This window comes from Pseudophryne corroboree, chromosome 10, assembly GCF_028390025.1.
Source record: "Pseudophryne corroboree isolate aPseCor3 chromosome 10, aPseCor3.hap2, whole genome shotgun sequence".
Lineage (NCBI taxonomy): Eukaryota > Metazoa > Chordata > Amphibia > Anura > Myobatrachidae > Pseudophryne > Pseudophryne corroboree.
The window spans coordinates 65,269,618-65,287,297 of NC_086453.1; the positions used below are offsets into that span (position 1 = coordinate 65,269,618).

A 17,680-nucleotide genomic window follows, 5' to 3' on the forward strand; every position below is an offset into this window, starting at 1 on the left:
AAATGTACTCCTTAATTACACCGAGTAATATGTTTAGAACATACATATCAGATGGTGTACATATACTGTATATTTATCTAGTAAAGTGGTTGATATAAGCCTAGTAAACTGTATGTGATTTTGCTACCCATAGTTACTGTAAATATCATACAAGTTACCTACTCCTGAAGACATACAGTAGGAGCAAGAAAAAGATCCCCCCAACTTAGTACCTGCAAAATGACGGAGACCTGCTTCTCCCCGGCTTGTCTGGATTTCCACTTACGGTAAGTGTCAGGCTTCAGTAGGTTCTCCGCTGTGTGAGTCTAGGGCACAGAGGTACGGTCAGATCAGAAATGAAACTGCAGCCATCACATTGTAATTAAACAGATAACGTAACTGGTCGCTTTTTAGGATGAGTAGGCAAATTCCCTTTTCTACTGTAAAGAAGACCGCGGCTTCTCAGTATCAAAAGACACCCCTAGGTTTCTACATCATCTTTCTCAATATGAAAATTGCTAGGATTCTCTTGATGTCCTGGCTGCACACTGTAAATGTGAGTGTAATGGGCCCTTCACACTAACCGATCCGCCGCCGAGCTGCCCGTCGGTGGATACAGCCGATAGGGCGACCCGGCATGGGGGGGGGGGGGGGGTTGACTGGAGGAGTGAAGTTTCTTCACTCCCGACACGCGACTCCATAGCAATGCATGCAAATATGGACAATCTTGTCCATATTGGCCTACATGCATAAGTGACGGGGCACCAACGATTAACGAGCGCGGGGCCGCACATAGTTAATCGTTGGTGCCTACACACTGCACGATATGAACGAGTTTCCGTTAATTAATGAACGAGAACGTTCATATCGTGCATTTTATCTGCCAGTGTGTAAGGCCCTTAAGATTTTCAGCTTCATCCTGCAGGCCCGATTAAGTAGTAAGGCCACTATCTTAGCACATAAGCACAGTTACTTGATGGAGCAGTTACATACATACACTACCCATAAGCAACGCAAAAGAAAGCAGAGCCACACAGCACGTATTGAAATGTACACTTTAAACGTCATACAGACACAGATAAAGCAATTCCACAAGCGACAAAATGATCAAGGGAATTGTAGTACGATACTTGTGTAAATCATTCTCACTTTTCAGTGATAGTTGCCACAATGCGACCTGAACTAAACACACTAAGCTGTGACACGTGAATGTGGCGCTGCCTAACACAGGGGATGTCACCAGCCATCTGTAGCGCCCTTCAAAAATGTGAGGCGACGTTTTCCTCTTTGAGTGACCGAGTTTATATATGCGTCCATACGACACAGCTGTAATATGCAACTTCTGGATGGTTTTCTGAACAAACAGATCTGTTCTGACATCCAGATACTGTGGCTCTTCAGTGCTTAACTCAAGGCATGCTGGGACTTTTAGTGCCACAACTGGAGAGCAATCAGATCTGAGTAGAGCACTCACCGTATCCGCGCTGCTGCAGGAGACAACGTGTTTCAGCTTGATCTCCGGCATAATTCCCTATAACCGGCTTGCGGTTAGGCGGCCAGTGTGCAGGAAACTACTTCAGACCGAGGACTCCGCCAGCCAAGTCTTTCATCTGCAGTACCAATAGGTGCCGATGCATGCCCACTACAAATAAGGCACATAATTTAATTATATAGAAGCACTATATACAATTCAAACGGATATCTATACATCTGCTGCTTATTGTTTTACATCTTTTACCACAAGGGGAAGATTAATGCTTTCCTGTGTGATTAGGCCCTAATGGGAGACACTGCAACATGCTTGTCTGAGCCTATAATGGCTGACAGCAGTACATTATCTACAGGCACATGCCTAGGCGTACAAGATTAGTGTCCAGCCCGACTCCTGCCATATCACCGTCTCTTCTGCGGACACCATTTTTAAACGGTATAAATATTGTCGTCTGCATAGTGACTTATAGAATAGATTTGGGGCTTGCAGGGACAGTGGTGCGCTGCCCTGTTAGTGGGAGGTGAGCACTGCCCCGAAAAAACGGCGATTACGTACAACTAAACAATGCCAAATCACTGACCCCTCTGGAGGTGACTGGGGGCTATAACTTATGCCAAAGCTGGCGTTACAGGACCACTTACGGGCGGCCGCAGAGGCAGAATAACAAAGCGGTGTGAGCCCACCTGCCAGGGTTACACAGGAGTCAAAATATAGTCATATTATATATATATATATATATATATATATATATATATATATATATATATATACACATACACACACCTCTGCAATACAGTATGGTTGTCTATGTTCCCTATGATCACTGAGTAAGCCACAGTGCATACACCAGTGCCCCAGCACAGCACCCTGGCTCCCATGCATTGCATATATGCCACATACACACACAGACACCAGACCCGACCACGCACATTAATAACTGTGTGAGACACATCCACGGAGAGATCCCGCGAGCAGCAAACCTCCCGCCCCGGATGTGACCGGCTGCTGCTGCCAGATCCCTTCCCCACATAGAGCTTCTCTGTAATTACAGGAAGCAAGGGGTTGCCCGCCATGTTCACACACCCGGAAGTCATGAGTACGCTATTCACAGCGGCGGCCATCTTGCTCCACCCAGGGCGACAGCGATCTCATATTTGGACACCGCAGACGCCATATTCCTACACCGGGAAGTGGTGTGTTTTTCAGGTCATTTCTATCTTGTGAAGAGGGTTTGAGTGAGAATTGTAAAATTAATGATTTGCTGTAAAAAGCAGAGCCTGTGAGTCATGTAAATTGCAACTATATACTGCACGCTGTAGAACATGGTGCGCTCTAGCTGTATTTAGGTGCAATGCTGTAGCAGCTGTGTTGTGTGGCCCTAGAAGGCCCATTCCCAACCTGCCTAGTATGTTGTGTTATTGCCATTTCTCTGACGTCCTAGTGGATGCTGGGAACTCCGTAAGGACCATGGGGAATAGACGGGCTCCGCAGGAGACTGGGCACTCTAAAAGAAAGATTAGGTACTATCTGGTGTGCACTGGCTCCTCCCTCTATGCCCCTCCTCCAGACCTCAGTTAGATTTCTGTGCCCGGCCGAGCTGGATGCACACTAGGGGCTCTCCTGAGCTCCTAGAAAGAAAGTATATGTTAGGTTTTTTATTTTACAGTGAGACCTGCTGGCAACAGGCTCACTGCAACGAGGGACTAAGGGGAGAAGAAGCGAACCTACCTGCTTGCAGCTAGCTTGGGCTTCTTAGGCTACTGGACACCATTAGCTCCAGAGGGATTGACCGCAGGACCCGTCCTTGGTGTTCGTTCCCGGAGCCGCTCCGCCGTCCCCCTTACAGAGCCAGAAGCATGAAGATGGTCCGGAAAATCGGCGGCAGAAGACTTCAGTCTTCACCAAGGTAGCGCACAGCACTGCAGCTGTGCGCCATTGCTCCTCATACACACTTCACACTCCGGTCACTGAGGGTGCAGGGCGCTGGGGGGGGGGGGGAGGGGGGGGAGGGGGGGAGCCCTGAGCAGCAATAAAAACACCTTGGCTGGCAAAATATTCACAATATATAGCCCCAGAGGCTATATATGTGATAATTACCCCTGCCAGAATCCATAAAAAAGCGGGAGAAAAGTCCGCGAAAAAGGGGCGGAGCTATCTCCCTCGGCACACTGGCGCCATTTTCTCTTCACAGTGTAGCTGGAAGACAGCTCCCCAGGCTCTCCCCTGTAGTTTTCAGGCTCAAAGGGTTAAAAAGAGAGGGGGGGCACTAAATTTAGGCGCAATATTGTTTATACAAGCAGCTATTGGGGAAAATTCACTCAGTGATAGTGTTTATCCCTACATTATATAGCGCTCTGGTGTGTGCTGGCATACTCTCTCTCTGTCTCCCCAAAGGGCTGTGTGGGGTCCTGTCCTCAGTCAGAGCATTCCCTGTGTGTGTGCGGTGTGTCGGTACGGCTGTGTCGACATGTTTGATGAGGAGGCTTATGTGGAGGCGGAGCAGATGCCGATAAATGGGATGTCGCCCCCTGTGGGCCGACACCAGAGTGGATGGATAGGTGGAAGGTATTAACCGACAGTGTCAACTCCTTACATAAAAGGCTGGATGACGTAACAGCTATGGGACAGCCGGCTTCTCAGCCCGCGCATGCCCAGGCGTCTCAAAGGCCATCAGGGGCTCAAAAACGCCCGCTCCCTCAGATGGCAGACACAGATGTCGACACGGAGTCTGACTCCAGTGTCGACGAGGTTGAGACATATACACAATCCACTAGGAACATCCGTTACATGATCCCGGCAATAAAAAATGTGTTACACATTTCTGGCATTAACCCAAGTACCACTAAAAAAGGGTTTTATGTTTGGGGAGAAAAAGCAGGCAGTGTTTTGTTCCCCCATCAAATGAGTGAATGAAGTGTGAAAAAGCGTGGGTTCCCACGATAAGAAACTGGTAATTTCTAAAAAGTTACTGATGGCGTACCTTTACCCGCCAGAGGATAAGTTACGCTGGGAGATATCCCCTAGGGTGGATAAGGCGCTCACACGTTTGTCAAAAAAGGTGGCACTGCCGTCTTAGGATACGGCCACTTTGAAGGTACCTGCTGATAAAAAGCAGGAGGCTATCCTGAAGTCTGTATTTACACACTCAGGTACTAGACTGAGACCTGCAGTTAGTGCTGCTGCAGCGTGGTCTGTAACCCTGTCAAACAGGGATACTATTTTGCGAACATAAGTCGTCGTCTTATATATGAGGGATGCACAGAGGGATATTTTGCCGGCTGGCATCCAGAATTAATGCAATGTCCATTCTGTCAGGAGGGTATTAGAGACCCGACACTGGACAGGTGATGCTGACTTTAAAAGGCACATAGAGCCTTATAAGGGTGAGGAATTGTTTGGGGATGGTCTCTGGGACCTCGTATCCACAGCAACAGCTGGGAAGAAATTTTTTTACCTCAGGTTTCCTCACAGCCTAAGAAAGCACTGTATTATCAGGTACAGTCCTTTCGGCTTCAGAAAAGCAAGCGGGTCAAAGGCGCTTCCTTTCTGCACAGAGGCGAGGGAAGAGGGAAAAAGCTGCACCAGTCAGCCAGTTCCCAGAATCAAAATTCTTCCCCCGCTTCCTCTGAGTCCTCCGCATGACGCGGGGGCTCCACAGGCGTAGCCAGGTACGGTGGGGGGCCGCCTCAAAAATTTCAGCGATCAGTGGGCTCGCTCACAGGTGGATCCCTGGATCCTTCAAGTAGTATCTCAGGGGTACAGGCTGGAATTCGAGGCGTCTCCCCCCCCCGCCGTTTTCTCAAATCTGCCTTGCCGACAACTCCCTCAGGCAGGGAGGCTGTGCTAGAGGCAATTCACAAGCTGTATTCCCAGCAGGTGATAGTCAAGGTGCCCCTACTTCAACAAGGACGGGGTTACTATTCCACACTGTTTGTGGTACCGAAACCGGACGGTTCGGTGAGACCCATTTTAAATTTGAAGTCCTTGAACACATACATAAAAAAATTCAAGTTCAAGATGGAATCGCTCAGGGCGATTATTGCAAGCCTGGAGGAGGGGGATTACATGGTATCCCTGGACATCAAGGATGCTTACCTACATGTCCCCATTTACCATCCTCACCAGGTGTACCTCAGATTTGTGGTACAGGATTGCCATTACCAATTCCAAACACTGCCGTTTGGACTGTCCACGGCACCGAGGGTCTTTACCAAGGTAATGGCAGAAATGATGATACTCCTTCGAAAAAAGGGAGTTTTTAATTATCCCGTACTTGGACGATCTCCTTATAAAGGCGAGGTCCATGGAGCAGTTGTTGGTCGGAGTAGCACTATCTCGGGAAGTGCTACAACAGCACGGATGGATTCTATACATTCCAAAGTCACAGCTGGTTCCTACCACACGCCTGCTGTTCCTGGGGATGGTTCTGGACACAGAACAGAAAAAAGTGTTTCTCCCGCAGGAGAAAGCCAAGGAGCTGTCATCTCTAGTCAGAGACCTCCTGAAACCAAAACAGGTATCGGTGCATCACTGCACACGAGTCCTGGGAAAAATGGTAGCTTCTTACGAAGCAAAATTCCATTCGGCAGGTTCCATGCAAGAACCTTTCAGTGGGACCTCTTGGACAAGTGGTCGGAATCGCATCTTCAGATGCATCGGCTGATAACCCTGTCTCCAAGGACCAGGGTATCTCTACTGTGGTGGCTGCAGAGTGCTCATCTTCAAGAGGGCCGCAGATTCGGCATACAGGACTGGGTCCTGGTAACCACGGATGCCAGCCTTCGAGGCTGGGGGGCAGTCACACAGGGAAGAAATTTCCAAGGACTTTGGTCAAGTCAGGAGTCGTCCCTACACATAAATATTCTGGAACTGAGGGCCATTTACAATGCCCTAAGTCTGGCAAGGCCTCTGCTTCAAAACCAGCCGGTACTGATCCAATCAGACAACATCACGGCAGTCGCCCATGTAAACCGACAGGGCGGCACAAGAAGCAGGATGGCGACAAGGATTCTCCGATGGGCGGAAAATCACGTCTTAGCACTGTCAGCAGTGTTCATTCCGGGAGTGGACAACTGGGAAGCAGACTTCCTCAGCAGACACGACCGACACCCGGGAGAGTGGGGACTTCATCCAGAAGTCTTCCAACTGTTGGTAAACCGTTGGGAAAGGCCACAGGTGGACATGATGGCGTCCCGCCTATACAAAAAACTAGATATTGCGCCAGGTCAAGGGACCCTCAGGCAATACCTGTGGACGCTCTAGTGACACCGTGGGTGTACCAGTCGGTTTATGTATTCCCTCCTCTGCCTCTCATACCAAAGGTACTGAGAATAATAAGAAAACGAGGAGTAAGAACGATACTCGTGGTTCCGGATGGGCCAAGAAGAGCTTGGAACCCAGAACTTCAAGAAATAATATCAGAGGACCCATGGCCTCTACCGCTCAGACAGGATCTGCTACAGCAGGGGCCCTGTCTGTTCCAAGACTTACCGCGGCTGCGTTGGACGGCATGGCGGTTGAATTCCGGATCCTAAAGCAAAAGGGCATTCCGGAGGAATTCATTCCTACGCTGATAAAAGCCAGGAAAGAAGTAACCGCAAACCATTATCACCGTATTTGGCGAAAATATGTTGCGTGGTGTGAGGCCAGGAAGGCCCCAACAGAGGAATTTCAGCTGGGTCGTTTTCTGCACTTCCTACAGTCAGGAGTGACTATGGGCCTAAATTTGGGTTCCATTAAGGTCCAGATTTCGGCTCTATCGATTTTCTGGAGTTCAGACATTTGTAAAGGGAGTGCTACATATTCAGCCCCTTTTTTGTGCCTTCTGTGGCACCTTGGGATCTCAACGTGGTGTTGAGTTTCTTAAAATCACATTGGTTTGAGCCACTTAAAGCTGTGGATTTGAAATATCTCACGTGGAAAGTGGTCATGTTATTGGCCTTGGCTTCGGCCAGGCATGTGTCAGAATTGGCGGCTTTGTCATGTAAAAGCCCTTATCTGATTTTCCATATGGATAGGGCAGAATTGAGGACTCGTCCCCAGTTTCTCCCTAAGGTGGTATCAGCTTTTCACTTGAACCAACCTATTGTAGTGCCTGCGGCTACTAGGGACTTGGAAGATTCCAAGTTACTGGACGTAGTCAGGGCCTTAAAAATTTATATTTCCAGGACGGCTGGAGTCAGGAAAACTGACTCGTTTTTTTTATCCTGTAGGCACCCAACAAAATAGGTGCTCCTGCTTCTAAGCAGACTATTGCTCGCTGAATTTGTAGCACAATTCAGCTGGAGCATTCTGCGGCTGGATTGCCGCATCCTAAATCAGTAACAGCCCATTCCACGAGGAAAGTGGGCTCATCTTGGGCGGCTGCCCGAGGGGTCTCGGCTTTACAACTTTGCCGAGCTGCAACTTGGTCAGGGGCAAACACGTTTGCTAAATTCTACAAATTTGATACCCTGGCTGAGGAGGACCTTGAGTTCTCTCATTCGGTGCTGCAGAGTCATCCGCACTCTCCCGCCCGTTTGGGAGCTTTGGTATAATCCCCATGGTCCTTACGGAGTTCCCAGCATCCACTAGGACGTCAGAGAAAATAAGATTTTACTCACCGGTAAATCTATTTCTCGTAGTCCGTAGTGGATGCTGGGCGCCCATCCCAAGTGCGGATTGTCTGCAATACTTGTATATAGTTATTGCCTAACTAAAGGGTTATTGTTGAGCCATCTGTTGAGAGGCTCAGTTATATTTCATACTGTTAACTGGGTATAGTATCACGAGTTATACGGTGTGATTGGTGTGGCTGGTATGAGTCTTACCCGGGATTCAAAATCCTTCCTTATTGTGTCAGCTCTTCCGGGCACAGTATCCTAACTGAGGTCTGGAGGAGGGGCATAGAGGGAGGAGCCAGTGCACACCAGATAGTACCTAATCTTTCTTTTAGAGTGCCCAGTCTCCTGCGGAGCCCGTCTATTCCCCATGGTCCTTACGGAGTTCCCAGCATCCACTACGGACTACGAGAAATAGATTTACCGGTGAGTAAAATCTTATTTTCTTTGGACACCTAGTTGCTGAGGCTATGCATAGTACCACACGTGTCGGCGTCAGGTCTAGGTGGCACCACAGTCCCCATAATGGCATGGATACCCAATTTGGTTAGGACTTATTTATCCTTACACCTTAAATACGTAATAAATATGACCTGAGAATGAGGAATAGTAAGAGCCTGCATCCAGTATGCGGAAACTGAGGAGTGTTGTTGCGGCACTTGGTCAACATTGAAAAATAAGGACAATTTCAGGGATTAACCTTTAAAAGTTGGGGCTGTTAATAGGACATTAGGGGCCGTAGGGAACGAAGATGAGTATTGTGCATTGATTGGTCATCGCCAGCTTGCGCTCAGATTTCCCTTTCAAAAAGAAGAGTCTTTGGGCCTGGTTGTAAGTCACATGTAATGCGAAGACCTCGAGCAACCTATCGGAAATAACCTTTATAATGTAATGCTAAAAAGACCATCTATTGTCATATATATCACACAGCCCTTGCAGTATTCATTTATTGGGCACCGTTGCTCACAGTAAACATCTTATGTTGCAGATGCAAGTGACCTGCACGTCATGTTGACAGTCAAGGAATCGATCCTGTCATGTGGGGGTCAGTTCAGTTTGTGGCTATGTGCCGCCTTTATGGTACTGCAAGATTCACAGATTATTGTATGTGATAGGGCTGTGAACAAAAATCAGCCAGTCTGGGGTGAGATCGAGGGGAGTTCTGCTGCCGCTGCCAGATTTTGTTGTGTGTTTCTTCGTCAACTCACCTCCTTTGTTCCTAATTGAATTGACTCGAGTTCCAAACTATAGGTGACCAGATTATACAAAATACACTGAGCATCACTATGACCTGATAATGTGGTCAGAAGATAACCAGACCCACAGGTTGCAATTGGCAATTTTCCTACAGCGTTTACCAATATATCCAGATCGTTATAAGCTACTGGAGTGACTGGCAGAAGGGGGCAGCAGTGGCACAGCAGCAAGACTGAAAGGCGGGCAGCACAGGGATTGGATGTGGTGGTGGTGGGGGGTGGAGAGAAGAGCAGACTCATGTATGGCATCCAGGCAACAACTTGGGGAACATAGGAAAGGGGTCTGCTATTAATAGAGGGGGACCATGGCTAGGGGAAAGATGACTTCAGATTTGGAAATTTTAAGTTCAAGGAGCATGGTGACATCTAGGTGGAGGCAGCCGACAGACACTAAGTGACACGGGACAGAAAGAGAGGTAAACTGGTGAATGCTGTAAGGTCTAGGAGTATGAGAATAGAGACACGGCCTTTGTATTGTATGAATGTAAAGAGGTCATCACTGACATTGTGGGGAAGGTTTGAAGGAGTGAAGAGACCGACCGCCAGATTCTGAATCGGCCAAGAACGGAGTTGTTGGAGGCTGTATACCCCCGGCTCAAGGAACCTGGAGGCATAGGTGAGGAGAGAGATGGGGCAATTCTTAGAGCAGGAGCAGTGGTCAAGGGATGGTTTCTCGATGCAAACTAATACAGGGAATTTGATTAAAAAGAGCAGTGTCGGACTGAGGAATGAAGGGCCCACCGAGGGAATGCTGTTGTAGGGGCCCATGCTTAAGTTTGTGGCCAGCCACCACAGAGGTTTGGCTAACCATTACACAGTACATGTTCTGTGCCCCTTGGTAAATATATAATAAACCATGTTCTTATGAAGTATAATGTAACACATGTGTAATGCATAATTCATGTGCACTAGGATAGAGACTGGAACCTGATCCCTAGAGGAGGAGGATGGGATGGCCCACAGGTAGTGAGACCAAGGCATGTATGTATACTGAAATTGAGGTGCAAAAGAAGAGGGAATAGGTTGACCAGATCGTCAGTAGGGGAGCAGGCATTGTAAGGGAGAGATAGGAGGAGCTGGAAGTGGAAGATGTCAAGTGAATACGTGGAGAGGATGGAATTGACTTCAACACCAGAGTCAGGGAAGAAGAAGGGCAATGTTGGCAGTCCTGGTGGTGAAGGGGAAGCCTGAAGGGAAGAGATGTAATGGCAGGCAGATAGACTACATTTTGGAGGTGGCAAAGTTAAGAGTACCGAGGGAAGAGGGGAGAGAGGGAGGAAGAACTTGAAGGTGGCACCATCAGTACACTCTGTAATCTCCCTCCTGCATTACTGATACCACACATCATTAGACGTTGATCTTTGACATACTGTTAGTGTATTATTTGAGTGACTGCTGGGCTAATCACTAATAGAATATATATGCTGCTGGGGCTGTAAAGACTCGTGCTGGAAATATTTCAGCTGTATGAAATAGATTTTTCTCTAACGTCCTAGTGGATGCTGGGGACTCCGAAAGGACCATGGGGAATAGCGGCTCCGCAGGAGACTGGGCACAAAAGTAAAAAGCTTTAGGACTACCTGGTGTGCACTGGCTCCTCCCCCTATGACCCTCCTCCAAGCCTCAGTTAGATTTTTGTGCCCGAACGAGACGGGTGCAGGCTAAGGGGCTCTCCTGAGCTGCTTAGTGTAAAAGTTTAAAGTAGGTTTTTTATTTTCAGTGAGACCTGCTGGCAACAGGCTCACTGCACCGAGGGACTAAGGGGAGAAGAAGCGAACTCACCTGCGTGCAGAGTGGATTGGGCTTCTTAGGCTACTGGACATTAGCTCCAGAGGGACGATCACAGGCCCAGCCATGGATGGGTCCCAGAGCCGCGCCGCCGTCCCCCTTACAGAGCCAGAAGACGGAAGAGGTCCGGAAAATCGTCGGCAGAAGACGTCCTGTCTTCAATAAGGTAGCGCACAGCACTGCAGCTGTGCGCCATTGCTCTCAGCACACTTCACACTCCGGTCACTGAGGGTGCAGGGCGCTGGGGGGGGGCGCCCTGAGACGCAATAAAAACACCTTTTTTGGCAAAAAAATACATCACATATAGCTCCTGGGCTATATGGATGTATTTAACCCCTGCCTATTTTTACATAAAAAAGCGGGAGAAAGGCCGCCGAAAAGGGGCAAAACAAGAGAGGGGGGGCACTAAATTGGCATATAAATATATACAGCAGCTATATTAGGGAAAAACACTTATATAAGGTTATCCCTGTATATATATAGCGCTCTGGTGTGTGCTGGCAAACTCTCCCTCTGTCTCCCCAAAGGGCTAGTGGGGTCCTGTCCTCTATCAGAGCATTCCCTGTGTGTGTGCTGTGTGTCGGTACGTTGTGTCGACATGTATGAGGAGGAAAATGGTGTGGAGGCGGAGCAATTGCCTGTGTTAGTGATGTCACCCCCTAGGGAGTCGACACCTGACTGGATGGTCTTATGGAAAGAATTACGTGATAGTGTAAACACTTTACAAAAGACTGTTGACGACATGAGACAGCCGGCAAATCAGTTAATACCTGTACAGGCATCTCAAACACCGTCAGGGGCTCTAAAGCGCCCGTTACCTCAGGTCGATACAGACACGGACACTGACTCCAGTGTCGACGGTGAGGAAACAAACGTATTTTCCAGTAGGGCCACACGTTATATGATCACGGCAATGAAGGAGGTTTTGAACATTTCTGATACTACAAGTACCACAAAAAAGGGTATTATGTGGGGTGTGAAAAAACTACCCGTAGTTTTTCCCGAATCAGATGAATTAAATGAGGTGTGTGATGAAGCGTGGGTTTCCCCCGATAAAAAACTGCTAATTTCTAAAAAATTATTGGCATTATACCCTTTCCCGCCAGAGGTTAGGGCGCGTTGGGAAACACCCCCCTAGCGTAGATAAGGCGCTCACACGCTTATCAAAACAAGTGGCCGCCCTCAAGGAACAGAGCTGATAGGAAGCTGGAAAATATCCTTAAAGTATATACACACATACTGGTATTATACTGCGACCAGCAATCGCCTCAGCCTGGATGTGCAGTGCTGGGGTGGCTTGGTCGGATTCCCTGACTGAAAATATTGATACCCTGGACAGGGACAATATATTATTGACTATAGAGCATTTAAAGGATGCATTTCTATATATGCGAGATGCACAGAGGGATATTTGCACTCTGGCATCAAGAGTAAGTGCGATGTCCATTTCTGCCAGAAGAGGATTATGGACGCGACAGTGGTCAGGGGATGCGGATTCCAAACGGCATATGGAAGTATTGCCGTATAAAGGGGAGGAGTTATTTGGGGTCGGTCTATCGGACCTGGTGGCCACGGCAACGGCTGGAAAATCCACCTTTTTACCCCAAGTCACCTCGCAGCAGAAAAAGATACCGTCTTTTCAGGCTCAGTCCTTTCGTCCCCATAAGGGCAAGCGGGCAAAAGGCCACTCATATCTGCCCCGGGGCAGAGGAAGGGGAAAAAGACTGCAGCAGACAGCCTCTTCCCACGAACAGAAGCCCTCCCCCGCTTCTGCCAAGTCCTCAGCATGACGCTGGGGCCTTACAAGCGGACTCAGGCACGGTGGGGGCCCGTCTCAAGAATTTCAGCGCGCAGTGGGCTCACTCGCAAGTGGACCCCTGGATCCTGCAGGTAGTATCTCAGGGGTACAAATTGGAATTCGAGACGTCTCCCCCTCGCCGGTTCCTGAAGTCTGCTTTACCAACGTCTCCCCCCGACAGGGAGGCGGTATTGGAAGCCATTCACAAGCTGTATTCCCAGGTGATAATCAAGGTACCCCTCCTACAACAGGGAAAGGGGTATTATTCCACGCTGTTTGTGGTACCGAAGCCGGACGGCACGGTGAGACCCATTTTAAATCTGAAATCCTTGAACACTTACATAAAAAGGTTCAAGTTCAAGATGGAGTCACTCAGAGCAGTGATAGCGAACCTGGAAGAAGGGGACTATATGGTGTCTCTGGACATCAAGGATGCTTACCTCCATGTCCCAATTTGCCCTTCTCACCAAGGGTACCTCAGGTTTGTGGTACAGAACTGTCACTATCAGTTTCAGACGCTGCCGTTTGGATTGTCCACGGCACCCCGGGTCTTTACCAAGGTAATGGCCGAAATGATGATTCTTCTTCGAAGAAAAGGCGTCTTAATTATCCCTTACTTGGACGATCTCCTGATAAGGGCAAGGTCCAGAGAACAGTTAGAGGTCGGAGTAGCACTATCTCAAGTAGTACTACGACAGCACGGATGGATTCTAAATATTCCAAAATCGCAGCTGATTCCGACGACACGTCTGCTGTTCCTAGGGATGATTCTGGACACAGTACAGAAAAAGGTGTTTCTCCCGGAGGAGAAAGCCAGGGAGTTATCCGACCTAGTCAGGAACCTCCTAAAACCAGGCCAAGTGTCAGTACATCAATGCACAAGGGTCCTGGGAAAGATGGTGGCTTCTTACGAAGCGATTCCATTCGGCAGATTCCACGCAAGAACTTTTCAGTGGGATCTGCTGGACAAATGGTCCGGATCGCATCTTCAAATGCATCAGCGGATAACCCTGTCTCCAAGGACAAGGGTGTCTCTCCTGTGGTGGTTACAGAGTGCTCATCTCCTAGAGGGCCGCAGATTCGGCATTCAGGATTGGGTCCTGGTGACCACGGATGCCAGCCTGAGAGGCTGGGGAGCAGTCACACAGGGAAGAAATTTCCAGGGCTTGTGGTCAAGCATGGAAACGTCACTTCACATAAATATCCTGGAACTAAGGGCCATTTACAATGCCCTAAGTCAGGCAAGACCTCTGCTTCAGGGTCAGCCGGTGTTGATCCAGTCGGACAACATCACGGCAGTCGCCCACGTAAACAGACAGGGCGGCACAAGAAGCAGGAGGGCAATGATGGAAGTGGCAAGGATTCTTCGCTGGGCGGAGAATCATGTGATAGCACTGTCAGCAGTGTTCATTCCGGGAGTGGACAACTGGGAAGCAGACTTCCTCAGCAGACACGATCTTCACCCGGGGGAGTGGGGACTTCACCCAGAAGTCTTCCACATGATTGTGAACCGTTGGGAAAAACCAAAGGTGGACATGATGGCGTCCCGCCTCAACAAAAAACTGGACAGATATTGCGCCAGGTCAAGGGACCCTAAGGCAATAGCTGTGGACGCTCTGGTAACACCGTGGGTGTACCAGTCAGTGTATGTGTTCCCTCCTCTTCCTCTCATACCAAAAGTACTGAGAATCATAAGAAGGAGAGGAGTAAAGACTATACTCGTGGCTCCGGATTGGCCAAGAAGGACTTGGTAACCGGAAATTCAAGAGATGCTCACGGAAGACCCGTGGCCTCTACCTCTAAGAAGGGACCTGCTCCAGCAGGGACCATGTCTGTTCCAAGACTTACCGCGGCTGCGTTTGACGGCATGGCGGTTGAACGCCGGATCCTGAAGGAAAAAGGCATTCCGGATGAAGTCATCCCTACCCTGATCAAAGCCAGGAAGGATGTAACCGTACAACATTATCACCGTATTTGGCGTAAATATGTTGCGTGGTGCGAGGCCAGGAAGGCCCCTACAGAGGAATTTCAACTGGGTCGTTTCCTGCATTTCCTGCAAACAGGACTGTCTATGGGCCTCAAATTAGGGTCCATTAAGGTTCAAATTTCGGCCCTGTCAATATTCTTCCAAAAAGAACTGGCTTCTGTTCCTGAAGTTCAGACGTTTGTCAAGGGAGTACTGCATATACAGCCTCCTTTTGTGCCTCCAGTGGCACCTTGGGATCTCAATGTAGTTTTGGGATTCCTAAAATCACATTGGTTTGAACCACTCACCACTGTGGACTTAAAATATATCACATGGAAAGTGGAAATGCTGTTAGCCCTGGCTTCAGCCAGGCGTGTCTCAGAATTGGCGGCTTTATCCTATAAAAGCCCTTACCTAATTTTTCATACGGACAGGGCAGAATTGAGGACTCGTCCTCAATTTCTCCCTAAGGTGGTTTCAGCTTTTCACTTAAACCAGCCTATTGTGGTGCCTGCGGCTACTAGGGACTTGGAGAATTCCAAGTTGCTGGACGTAGTCAGGGCCCTGAAAATATATGTTTCCAGGACGGCTGGAGTCAGAAAATCTGATTCGCTGTTTATCCTGTATGCACCCAACAAGCTGTGTGCTCCTGCTTCTAAGCAGACGATTGCTCGTTGGATTTGTAGTACAATTCAGCTTGCACATTCTGTGGCAGGCCTGCCACAGCCAAAATCTGTAAAAGCCCATTCCACACGGAAAGTGGGCTCATCTTGGGCGGCTTTGCAGAGCAGCTACTTGGTCAGGGGCAAACACGTTTGCTAAATTCTACAAATTTGATACCCTGGCTGAGGAGGACCTGGAGTTCTCTCATTCGGTGCTGCAGAGTCATCCGCACTCTCCCGCCCGTTTGGGAGCTTTGGTATAATCCCCATGGTCCTTTCGGAGTCCCCAGCATCCACTAGGACGTTAGAGAAAATAAGAATTTACTTACCGATAATTCTATTTCTCATAGTCCGTAGTGGATGCTGGGCGCCCATCCCAAGTGCGGATTGTCTGCATTACTTGTACATAGTTATTGTTACAAAAATCGGGTTATTGTTGTTGTGAGCCATCTTTTCAGAGGCTCCTTCTGTTATCATGCTGTTAACTGGGTTCAGATCACAAGTTGTACGGTGTGATTGGTGTGGCTGGTATGAGTCTTACCCGGGATTCAAAATCCTCCTTATTGTGTACGCTCGTCCGGGCACAGTATCCTAACTGAGGCTTGGAGGAGGGTCATAGGGGGAGGAGCCAGTGCACACCAGGTAGTCCTAAAGCTTTTTACTTTTGTGCCCAGTCTCCTGCGGAGCCGCTATTCCCCATGGTCCTTTCGGAGTCCCCAGCATCCACTACGGACTATGAGAAATAGAATTATCGGTAAGTAAATTCTTATTTTTTCTGCTTTTCTGTGCAATTTCTTGAATGTTTATGAGAATATGCAAATATTGTGCTTAGTAAAAGCTACTTACTTACTTGATACAGTCACATACACATAGGCGTGCGCAGTACATTTTATTACGGGGTGCACGATTGGAGGGGCGTGTCTAGAACCGCCTATTGGGTGTGACTAACACCACCTATTGGGTGTGTCTAGCACTGTATATTGGAACTCAATGCAAACTAACTAATATAGGGAATTTGATTAAAAAGAGTGAGCAGTAGCGGCTCTTGCCAGAGGCAAGCAGGACTTTTGCCCGGGGCGCCGCTGTCCCGGAGGCGCCGCCGCCGTGGCAAGAGCCGCTACTAACTAGGATTGCGGCGGTGGTTATGAAAAGGTCCTCTCCGTGAAGGGAATCTAGACGCTCAGCGAGGTAGCGTCTAGTTTCCCTTCGCGGAGAGGACCTTTCTGTGCAGCGCTATGGGAGAGACGTCATGACGTCTCTCCCCTAGATCAGAGGAGTGGCGCCGGAGGCAGAGACGGAGTGCAGTGGTCAGGAAACAGGAACAGGGCTGGTAAGTATTTTTTATTTTTTTTACTTGGTGCACAGCTACTGGTGGGCACACTAAGTGGGGCACAACTAATGGGGGCACAGCTTCAGGGGGCACACTAAGGGTGGCACAGATAATGGGGCCACAACTAATGGGGGAACAGCTGCAGGGGGCATAACAACTACTGGGGGCACAACTACTGGGGGCACAGCTGCAGGGGGCATAACAGTTACTGGGGGCACATGCTGCAGGGGGCACAACTACTGGGGGCACAGCTGCAGGGGGGCATAACAGCTACTTGGGGCACAGCTGCAGGGGGCACAACTACTGGGGGCACAGCTGCAAGGGGCATAACATCTACTGGGGGCACAACAGCTGCAGGGAGCACAGCTGCAGGGGCACAACAGCTGCAGGGGGCACAACTGCTGGGGGCACAACAGCTGCAGGGGGCACAACAGCTGCAGGGGGCATAACAGCTGCAGGGGGCATAACAGCTACTGGGGGCACAGCTCTACAGGGTGCACAACTCTACAGGGGGCAAAACTACAGGGAGCAAAACTGACCACGCCCCTGGGCGCCATAAGGTATAGAACCGGCCCTGACAGTGAGGGCTGGCAGATTATTATTAACCCCAAAATCTGTAAACCTGGGACCTCACTGACCAATTCAAATCATGTAAGGACAATGTAATAGGCAAAACCAGTGCTTGTAGCTTCCCATGATAAAATATGTGGAGACACAGAAGCCAGTCATGTCCCTCACCACATCATTTAACCTATGCATGACATATAGGGGCATATCCATTATCCGTAATATGTCACAATTTCTACACTC

The 17,680-nt window shown here is 49.0% G+C and overlaps 1 protein-coding gene and 1 long non-coding RNA gene across 3 annotated transcripts in view; one reads left to right on the forward strand and one right to left on the reverse strand.

Annotated features, from left to right (window-relative positions):
• The window catches only part of XRCC1 (X-ray repair cross complementing 1), a 61,605-nt gene extending 59,076 nt beyond the window's left edge, over positions 1–2,529 (reverse strand). The window contains exons 1-3 of one of the 2 annotated variants that reach the window (XM_063942480.1): positions 2,401–2,529; positions 1,454–1,621; positions 213–305 (exon numbers count right to left, since the gene is read on the reverse strand). In XM_063942480.1, the coding sequence (XP_063798550.1) occupies positions 213–305; positions 1,454–1,504 (144 nt within the window). In that variant the 5' untranslated portion in view covers positions 1,505–1,621; positions 2,401–2,529. Of the gene's footprint in view, positions 1–212; positions 306–1,453; positions 1,622–2,254; positions 2,376–2,400 lie in introns of those variants that run through there. The other variant, XM_063942481.1, reaches the window with a different exon arrangement.
• Positions 2,467–17,680, forward strand: part of LOC134966028 (uncharacterized) — an 88,301-nt gene continuing 73,087 nt past the window's right edge. Inside the window, exon 1 of the long non-coding RNA XR_010188571.1 lies at positions 2,467–2,664. This is a non-coding gene — a long non-coding RNA (uncharacterized LOC134966028). The remainder of the gene's footprint in view (positions 2,665–17,680) is intronic.